At 55.9% G+C, this 10,474-nt stretch overlaps 1 protein-coding gene across 1 annotated transcript; it reads right to left on the minus strand.

The window, feature by feature from the left end:
- Nucleotides 1–8,910: 8,910 nt before the first annotated feature.
- Tnni2 (troponin I2, fast skeletal type) lies at nucleotides 8,911–10,186 on the minus strand. The gene is made up of 5 exons (XM_020168763.2): nucleotides 10,029–10,186; nucleotides 9,817–9,945; nucleotides 9,578–9,667; nucleotides 9,310–9,486; nucleotides 8,911–9,144 (listed from the first exon to the last, which is right to left on the minus strand). The coding sequence occupies exons 1-5, from the start codon at nucleotides 10,143–10,145 to the stop codon at nucleotides 9,049–9,051; spliced, it is 609 nt and encodes a 202-aa protein (XP_020024352.2). The 5' UTR covers nucleotides 10,146–10,186; the 3' UTR covers nucleotides 8,911–9,048.
- Nucleotides 10,187–10,474: the final 288 nt, after the last annotated feature.

Consider the following 10,474-nt stretch of genomic DNA (forward strand, 5'->3'; position numbering starts at 1 on the left):
AGAAGTGGTGGGTCCCATTCTTGGCTTAGTGGGAATTCATGGAGTGACGTTGTAATAAAGGCAAGCTCCCTCTAGCTCGCTTGCTGTCTTGGCTTTGATGTCTTTGGTTCAGCACTAAGACCTCACCAAACGCCAGCACCTGACTTCTGGACTTCCTAGCCTCCAGAACTGTGAGCCAAACAACTTTCTATTCTTTATAAATTACCTGGTCTCCAGTGTTCTGTTACAGATGCAGAAAATGTGACAATGCCCTGACTTAAAGGGTCAGAGCACCCTGCAGGACCCAGCTTCTTAACCCCATCTGAGATGGTAGTTATTATCCTCTGCACACTTCAGCCAGACTCTGGCCCTTGAAGGAGGTGCCTCTCCCCCTCTTTACCTATCCTCACCTTCCTCTTATTATGGGTTGAATTGCATCCTCCAAAATGCACTTGCTGAAGTTCTGAACCCTAACACCTCAGACTGTGACCTTATTTGGAAATAGGGTTGCTGCAAATGCAAATAGTTAAGATGAGGTCATAGGGGAGGGAGGTGTTCCAATGTGGCTGGTGTCTATTAAAAGAGGAAATTTGAACACAGACACACAGGAGAACCATATAAAGATGGAGGCAGAGGTTGGGTGATGTTTCTGTAGAACAAGGACCATACAAGCTGAGAGAGGCCAGGATGGCGCCTCCTCAAAACCTCAGAAGGAGCACTGCCCACCCCTGGATCTCGGGCTTCCAGCCTCCAGACTGTGAAAGACTATGGCTTAAGCTCCCATCTGTAGGACTCTCATATGTCCTTCTCCACCAGTGTGTCCAACAGATAGACCCCAGCCTTCCCAGGGTGCCTGGCAGGCAGACCTCCCTGAACCTCAGGGTCAGCAGAGGTCATATCACAGGCCACACTTTCTGGGGCTTGGAAGGCCCTTCACAGAGGCTTGTAGGCCTGACACACCTACCTTGCCATGGCCTCTTACCCCTTCCTCATCCTCAGCAGACAACCCTCCCCACCTCCTGCTTCCAGGTGTCCTCATGTGACTATCCAGCCATCTTTGCTACCTGAGTCCACTGCCAGCCTCTCCCAGATGCTGGAGCAGGTGGGCTTCTGCTGGCATAGTCCACCCTTCCTAATCTCTCATCTCTAGCCCTCCAAAATTCCAGGGTCATTTTTTTGGCCATCCATCCTCCGTCCTGCTTCTTCTCCCTCTGCATTTCCTTGTGAGGTGCACATGCTTAAATTGCTCACCCCTAAAATAAAATAAACAAGAGCCCAAATCACCCAGAGGCTGCTGTCCCTTTCCTCTCTTTCCCTTCTGGATAGGCCCTGGGCCTCCCACGTCACCTCCACTCCATCTGGGCCAGTAGGTGGGATGATGGGAGTGTCCCTGATGGGAACCATTGTCCATCGGGACGTCCACTCGGACAGTGCATGCCATTGGAGGGCTTTGGGCCTCGGTGACGGCAGCTCATAGGAACAGGAAGTTCCCCTGTCCAGGTTGAGCAGCCATAGGAGGGATCCCAGCTGGGGCAGGGCTTGAGGACCCCTGGTGATGTCTCTGAAGGGCCTTTGTACAAACATTCCACAGCTGGAGCCATTTCCAGTGACAATAGCACAGATGCAGCACTGGAGTGGCCCCCAAGGCAAGCAGGGGTGCTAGGACGAGTGAGGGAATGGAGAGAGGAGGAGGATTCCAGAGGCACTGGGACCTGAAACAGCCCTACTCAGTGGGTGAGGGGACAAGAAGACAGCATGATATGGGGTTCTAGCTGGTGGGTGAGCAGGTGAAGAGAAAGAAAAGTAGGCTTGGGGTGCTGTGGTTAGAATGTAAGTGTCCTCTAAATTTGGATGTTGTTAGGGCCAAAAACAACCACGAGGTGTTGAAGATGGAGCCCTGGGAGGTGATAGCCACAAAGCTCCACTTGCCTGTATAGATTCAAGAGGTAGAAAAGGGCTCAAGGGAACTAGCTGGGCCCCTTGTGGCCTTCCACCTTCTCTCATAAGGGGCACATGACAAAGTGTGTTCATCTTGGACTTCCCAGCCCCAAGAACTGAGAGAAAATAAATTGCTGTACTTTGGAAATTACCCAGTCTCAGATACTTTGTTAGAGCCACAGGAAAGGGCTAAGATGGGGGGCTGGGCCCTTTCTAGAGAGGTTCCAGGTCCGTGCAGCCTGTGGGACATGGAAGTGGACTGTCCATGAAGTAGCTGGGTCCTCAGGAGTTCCCCAGGAGGACATGTTTGGGAACAGGTGCATGAGCAGATGGGAAACAGTAGAGAGGTGAGCAAGGAAGAGAGTCCAAGGTGTGGGGACGTGGTCCAGGGCACAGAGAGACGGAGACAGGAAAGGACAGTGCACATCTGTTTTTGTGACAGCCTCATCCATGACTTTGGCCTATACAGCAGAGACAGGGTCTCCAGGGCTGGGAGTGGCCAGCTAGGTCTGAGCAGGGCCCTGAGGTAGGAGACAATGTGCAGCAGGCCATGGAAAGGGCAGGAGGAGCAACCGTGTGCCAGAGGAGCTGTGTGCAGGCACTGTAGGTGGGAGGGCTGTGGAGGGGCAGGAAGAGGAACAGGCAGGAAGACAAAGGGAAGGGGCTGGAAGCCCCGGGGAGAAGGGTTGAGGGTCTGAAGTCAGATGATCATGTGTGGCTGAAGAGAAGAGATGGTTCTGGGGACTGATGTACAGATCTGTGCCTGCTAAAAACTCACAAGTTAAAGCTCTAATGCCCAGTGTGTCTCTCAGAATGTGACTGTACTTGGAGACAGGGTTTATTGACAGGTGATTAAGGTTAACATGAGGTCGCTGGAGTGGCCCTGATCCAATCTGACCAGGATCCTTATAAGAAAAGGAGGTCAGGTCACAGACACATGGAGGTTGACCACAAGAGGACACAGGAGAAGATGTCGTCTATAAGCCAAGGAAAACGGTCTTGGGAGGACCAGCTCTGAGACATCTCAATCTCGGACTTCAGCTTCCAGTACGAGAGATAATAATTGTCCGCTGTTGAAGTCGCTCAGCTGTGGTGCTTTGTCATGGTAGCCCTGGTGAAGTCATAAAGGGATGGGGTCAGCCAGGGAGGGAAGACCAGCTACTGGAACGAGCAACCCCGCATCTCAGAGGCTCATTGCATCCCACTCTCAGGCCAAGGCTTGGGGAGGGAGCTCTGTCTGCCACACCTAACCCCAGACCCCAGGCTCCTCTTCCCCAAGAACTGGAGACCTGGTTGCTCCTCTCTACCCAGCTGTGGGGAGACAGGGGAGAGGCCCCAGGGAAAACAGAGGCAGTCCCAGGGCCAGGCATAGACACAGGCCATGGAGAGTGCCCGCCTGCCAGGTGTTGCCCAGAAGACGGGGAACGCGTGGGTGTGCAGCAAACCAGCTCTCAACACTTTGGCCATGAGATGTGGGGACTGGGGGAAGAAATCAGGGTGCCATCAATGCACACAAGTGTAGCAGGAGATGGGTGGTGGGAGAGGGTTTCAGATGTGGATGCCAGGGGGGCTGGAGAACGAGATAGTTGGACATCTCTGCAGAGCCTCCTGCTTCAAGACTCACTTCCATGGCGACACGTGGGTGCCAGACAGGCTCTGTGTGGGGAGTGGGTCTATGGGGTTCCACATACTCTCCATGCGTGAGCTCATGCAGCTCCAGCTCCGCCCCCGTCAGCTGTGGGTGAGTTGCAATGAAGGAAGGACTGAGATGGGAGAGATGGGGACTGAAGGGAGAAGTCAGAAGACTGAATGGAGGTGGCCCACAGGTCAGAGGGACACAGGAGAGGGTGTCTGAGGCTGTGGCTGAGCAGACATGCGAGTGAATGTCAGGAGAAGCTCAGTGTAGAAGGTGCCCAGGTGAAGCACTGGTCAAGGGGAGGTTGGCCTTTGTATTTACTGCTTGGTATGGTGGAGTGACCAGCATTTCTGTGTGGGAAACCCAGGCTGTAGTGACAGGGCAGGGGAGCTGCTAAGGGCTGGTGGGTATAAGGGGTGGCCCAAGCTGTGTGTGGCATCTTTGCTGTGGCCACAGGACATCTGGCCACAGCATAAGAGGCTGTCCTTGGCTTCTGTCCCCAAAGCCTCGGATTTGAAGGAGAGCAGCCCAAGCTATCTACTGTGAGGGCAGAGAGTGATGCTAGGAGCTTGGGGGACAGAGGTGAGGGTCTGACAGCAGGGCCTGGTCGGGCACCTCTGCCCCTTCTTGGTTCCTCCCCAACTCCTGGTGGCTTTCAGGATGGAGTGGACAGCTGCTGCCTGGAAGTACCCATACGTTCCCGATGGACTGAGGTGGTGGGGGGAGGGGGCCATGGAGCCCAAGGAGGGTCAGGATAGGAGGGCCTCACAGGCTGACCGTAGAGGGTCCAGAAGTGGGGGTCCCTGGATGGCAAAGCCAAGGAGGTGGAGCTGTCTCCTGGGAAGGCTGAAAGCATTTGGGTGGAAGAGGGACTTTGGTGATCGTAGGGTGGTTAGGAGATGGGGGAAGACAGGTATGAGGTTAATGAGAGGCTGTGTGGCTGAACGTTGGCTGTCTGGGGGTCTGAGTGCTTACTGGAGGGCAAGAAGAAGTATGGGGAGCTACATCCAGCCTGCAAGCTGTACTGGAAGACCATGGTGTGGTGCTGTTGGGGTCCTGCTGGCACAGAAGAGAGTGGACACACAAACCCATTCCCACTGTGAGGAGTGCACCCCTTTGTCCACTGGATGGATAGTTATGGGATATGGCTATTTAAAGAAGTGCCACATCTCTCCCAGCATTAGTGACAGAGCAGCATATAAGTCCCCAACTCTGGGGTGTTTACCTACCAGCCAGAGAGACAAAACTAAACAAAATGTAAGTAAATGTAATCTTGGAAAATAACAGAGGTCAATGATAGAGGGCCAAGGTTGGAGATGAGTGAGCCAGGGCTTCTTGGAGGAGGTGACCCAGGGAAACTGAAAGGTGAGACCACAGGGGAGACCCGGGGAGCCTCCAGGCCTGGACAGAGGCAGGCTGGCCACCCTACCACTGACTGCCAGCCAGTGGTGGTCAGAAGACCAGCACCAGACTCTGTTGGGACGGGGGAGAGCCTGACTGACCTTTAGGAGGGGTCAGAGATGTCTGGTGTTAGCTCTGTGAAGTGGGGCCCCCCGCTCTGTGTGCATTCGAGGGCAAGCATCCTGTTAGGGTGTAGTAAAGGCTGGACCACAGAGACTGTCCCTAACCACCAGGCTCCAGGGCCACATGGACAGAACAGGAGTGTGAGGAGGGCGTGAGGCAGGGGTTGAAGCCTCTGGGAAGCTGCAGCCACTGCTTGCTGGGTGGGTCTGGAATGTGAAGACAAAAGGTGACACAGAGCTAGATTGGTCCCTGGGGTAAAGCTGGACTGGAATGGGGGGAGTTGAGGTCAACCAGATCCAGGTGCCCTGTAGTGGGGGGCACAGCAGGTGGTCCTAGGGAAACTCAGGGTGGTGCAGGTACACAATAGATGGACATCTTGGAGGAGCTCTGTCTCCCTCTTGGCCAGGTGGGGAGTCTAGCCACCCCAGGGAGAAGCCTGTGGCAGCACCCCGTCACAATCCCACCCACTCCCCCAAAGGACCCCGCAGCCCAGCTCTGTCCCTGGTCTGGCCTCTGCTCCTGCCGGGGATGGCAACTATCCTGCTGTTGGGCCTTGGGCCACTATGAAGAATGGCCTCCCTGGAACCCTCAGATCTTCCCCAGGATTGCACACAGCATCCCTGTCTCCCACCACTGCCATAGCTCACCTGGGCCCTCAGGGCTCCCTGCTTTGCAGTGCCTTCCTTCCCACATCTCAGCCTCTGAAGTCCTGCCCACTGACTTTGGTTGGCTTTTGGTTTCATCTGTTTTTGTTTAAGAAATGTATTGTTTACCTCAGGAGGTAGAGATAGGAGGATAGAGGTTGGAGGCCAGTCCAGGCAAGAGTTAGCAAGACCCTGTTTCAGAAGCAAGCCAGCCATGGTGACAAACTTCTACAATCCTAGCTACTCAGGGGGCCAAGGCTGGAGGATCATAGTCTGAGGCCAGCCCAGGCAAAAGTTGTTCAAGACGCTATCTGGAAAATAACTAAAGCAAAGAAGGGCGGGAATGGTAGCGTGTCTGCTTAGCAAGAGCTGTTAGATAAAAGTGATTAAGAAGTCTTTGCCCCTCCACCTGCGCCCACGGTTTTATTTTACAATTTATTTTTTCTGATCTTTTTTACTTCCTGGTGTAACGAGACATTTGGGCTGCTCTGTGCACCTCCTGCCTAGCTCCTGCCATCATCATGAGTCCTGGAAACTCAATCCCTTCGGCAGGGGACAGTCTGAGAGACCCGGGCCTGGCGCTCCTGGCTGCAGACAATTAGGTGCCCACACCCGATTCCTCGCCCACCTAAGCCCCTCTTCCCTTGCTCCCCAATGGCCACAGTTTTGGAAGCTGGTTCCTGTGTGCCTCCTCCACTTCTCCCCTTCCTGACCAGGGCCTAGCAAGGGCCACTTGGGATGTCTGTGGCTGTGTCCTCCTTGACCTTCAACCTCTGGCCTCCATGGGGCCTTTCTCACCCCTCCTGTCTCCTGCCTCCTCCTCTACTCTGCTTAGCACATCTGCTCCTCTCAAGCTCAGGCCATCCCAATCAGCCCCACTTTTAGCCTTTCCTCCTAGACCTCCCCACCTGCCTCAACCAACACCTGGCCTCCTCTGGAGCCCTGAAGATGACAGCTAGGGCTCCCTAGCTCCCTCAGCCACTGAGTTCTGGGACTCTACCCATGTCTCCACCTGCCCAGGTGACAGTGGTGGCTTCCATCCCCCAGTCTTGCCTCCTTGCTGCCTGTTTCTACCTGTTGAGTCTTGGAGTTGCTCATTCAGGCTTCCTGCCATGTGAACGCACAACCTTCCCATGGAGTGACCCCAAGGGGGTGGGGTTGAGCCACAACCTCACACAGGTCACTTGGGATGGTCTGTTTTGTTTTGCGTGGGCCTTTTTTACTTCATTCATTAGGAAATGATACCCATAAATCTGCTATCCCACCCAAGAATTGTAATGTACCCCAAATTTATATCAACTGTGGGCTCCCACTCATTCTGCTCCTGCTCCCCCCGCCCCAGATAGTCACTATGTGGAGAACCGTATCTGATGTTCCCTTGCCAAGCAGGTGCTCTTACCACATGAGCCGCTCTGCCAGCCCCGATGTTCCCTTGCTTTAAAAAAAAATAATAATTTCTCACAGTGTAGCTCCCTCAACCAGATGACACGGAGCCTTGCCTGTCAGGAGTGAGGTCTGCAGTCCCCTTCCTCTTGTGTTCCACAGATCTCTGATGCCCTGTGTACTTAGATGGAGCCCAGCTCAGCTCCTGGTGACCACAGTCCTTGGAGAGCCCTTTTGTCTCCATGGCTCCATGCTCTGGCCACAGTCTTCTTGAAGTCACCATCAGTGTACCTGCTTGACTCTGCACAGAACACATCTGGGCCCAGAACACCTGGGTCCCTCAGGCTCAGGGTCCCACTCTCCTTTGGCCCTCCTTTGAGACATCACCTTGCAAGACCCTCAACCCCAGGCTGTCGTGCGCCCCACTTAATGTTCTGAGGGTGCCTAAAGACCTGTGCCTCACCACATGGCCCCAGCACAGGGTTCTCCACATCTGTGCCCACCTGTCTCTAAGCTGCCCTGCCTGAACTTGCTGCTCAGCCCCACGGTGAAGAGAGGCTTTTTCCCCAGAGGCCTGGCCTTGCCCTATGGGAGGCAGACCAGACCAGCCAGAAGGCCCAGGGCAAAGGCTCCACCTTCAGGGTCTCCAAACTGGAAAGGCCTTCAGGAGCTGTTGAAAGGAGCACAGTGGACCCCAAAACCCCAAGGCTGGCGTGGGATGAGGAGCTGTCCACAGCAAAGGCCATCCTGCCATCAATTGATGCTATGCAGCCATGGCTGACCTGCAGCTGCCCTTCCTGCCTCCCGGGCCCCAGAAGGTTAAATGCAGGGAACTCAAAGGCAAAGGCAGAGCTTTGAGGAGGCAGCTCCCCTGGGATCCCCACCAAAGACCTGAGCACAGGGATCTGCAAGAGCCCATGGCACCATCTCACACAGAGGAAGGCCAACTTCACAGCCTCAGTGTGAGAGCTCTTGGGCCTGTTAGGGACATTATCCTTCTTGGGGTTACGGCCTGGAGCTAAACAGGTCAGAAATGACAGACCAAGATGGGACCAGGCCTGGTGTTTGAGGCCAGAGAGCCTGGTCAGTGGCCCAGCTCTGAAGCCATGTACTAAACCAGCCCAAGTGCTGTGTCCCCTAGTGTGATGAGGAGTGTCATGCCTAGTGACACTAGTGACACTAGTGGTGAGGACCAAGATGAACCCCCCTGAGCTCAGCCTCCACCTCTCCTTCCTCCCAACTCAATGCCCCCGGAGACAATGGATGCAGCAAGGTGGGGGATAGCTGCCTATCCTAAAGCGACATGGGATGGGTCTCTGGAGTCAGAACCTGGGAACAGCAGTCCAGGGTATCCAAGGAAGCTCCCACTCCCAGCCTTAGGGGGGACACTGAGAAGGGGCAGCCTAGAAGGAATAGGGACTGCCCATGCCTGATCTCCTGCCATTCAGAGTGAGTCTCCCTGGAGCCCTGTACAGGGTCCTTGATTGACTGTGCCAACAGCAAAAGAGCAAATAACTCCCACTGAGACATGGCTGGGCCCCATATCCATCTCTCTCCAGGCCCTGAGGTGTTGGGGTGGACATGTCCAGAGTGAGCCTGGGACATCTGGAAGCTGCTGTTGACCGTGCCCACAAGCCCCAGGGTGGATTCCAGGTAGGGCTCCCTGAGTTGCTTCTCCAAGTCTGACATCCCCTGGGCCCCTGGGCCCTCTCCCCACCACCGCAGCTTTCTCACAAGCAGCTGGCCATGCTGCAGGGTCACTGCTGATGGACCCCAGAACAGCCAGGCAGAGCCACACCAGACCAGTCATGGGGATGCAATTCCTTTATTGACCACTGAGATCAGGCCAGGCCCTCCTGGGCTTGGGCTGTGGGGTGGGCATTTCCCCAGTGTGCTCTGCTGAGTGCTGGATGCTTGGGGCTGGGGCAGGGGTCGTGAGCAGCCCTAAGACTCGGATTCAAACATCTTCTTACGTCCCTCCATGCCAGATTTCTCCTCGATGTTCTTCCTCCAGTCACCCACGTCGCGCAGGTCCCGCTCCTGAGGGTAGGGGCCAGAGAGGCCTCAGCTCACACTTGCCCACCCACAGACCACCCGTGGCTTTTGTTTCCCTTCTAGAAATGGGGCACTGGCGCCCCGTCTCCCCAGTGCGGCCCGGGGGCAGGGTGCAGGGTGGTGGTCGCCTGACGGGGAGTCAGGGCCTACCTTCTCCGTGTCCTCCTTCTTGACCTGTTTCAGGTTCGCCCTCAGATCCATGCACACTTTGTGCTTGGAGCCCAGCAGTGCCTTTAGCATGGCGTCGGCTGACATGCGTACCCGACGCAGCGGGGGCCTCTTGAACTTGCCCCTCAGGTCAAACAGCTTCTGGTTCATGTCTTCCAGCTGGGGGGAGGGAGCTGGTGGGTGGGTGGACACCCAGCAGCCCCATGTCCCCTGGTCCCACCACCACGTCACCTGACTCTGCCCCTCTCACCTCCTTGCTGCTCTTCTGCACCTTCACCTCCATGTCGTACTTCTCCTCTTCCGCAGCATCGATCTTAGCGTGCAGTTGTTTGCAGAGCTCCTGGGGTGGACGGGCAGCGGGTGGGCAACCATCCTGACTCCAGAGTGCCAGGGGGGCCCGCCCCTACCCTGACCACTCTGGCTTGCCCTCTCCCAAGGAACAGGAAAGCAAATGAGGCCATGGGAGTGCTGGCTGTGGGGAGCTGGTACCTGCACTTCAGACATGGAGCCAGGGATGTGCAGGGGCGGGCAGTGTTCGGACAGGTAGTTCTGCTTCTCATTCTCGCGACGGCTCTCCTCCTTCTCCAGTTCTGTGGCCGCAATCTGGAGCATCACACTCTGCAGGGTGGGGCAGAGAGGGCGTGAGGGGCTGCAAGGAGCCCTCCCCACTCCCCAGCAGCACCCCTGCAGCCCACACCTACCTTCAGATGCTGTCTCCGGGCCGTAATAGCCCTGTTACGCTTCTGCAGGGCAGGTAGAAGGGACAGAGTCAGGCTGCAGCTCGAGCCACCCACCCAGGGGATCCTTCCAGGAGCCATCCAGGCCAGGGGCTCCTTCCTGGAGCTCCCGAGGAGGCCATGGTGTACCCCTGCGCAGGACCCCGCTGCCCTAGCCCAGGGCCTGCTCTAAGGACACAGTGTCTATGACCCTGACATTTTACCCAGGTATCATACAGCATTGGAAAGGGGTAAAGAGGTTTGGGAGGAAGAAGAAGGAGGGGGGTGGGGAGACCATGGGGAAGGGAAGCTAGGGAGGTGAGTGGGGAGCAAAAAATCAGAAAGAAGAAGTGATCCCCTGTGACCAGGCCCAGCCCCACTTCCCCTACCCATGAGGCACTGGGAGGTCACTTCCTCTTTCACCAGCACCT

The sequence above is a fragment of the Castor canadensis genome, chromosome 1, assembly GCF_047511655.1.
Source record: "Castor canadensis chromosome 1, mCasCan1.hap1v2, whole genome shotgun sequence".
Classification (NCBI taxonomy): domain Eukaryota; kingdom Metazoa; phylum Chordata; class Mammalia; order Rodentia; family Castoridae; genus Castor; species Castor canadensis.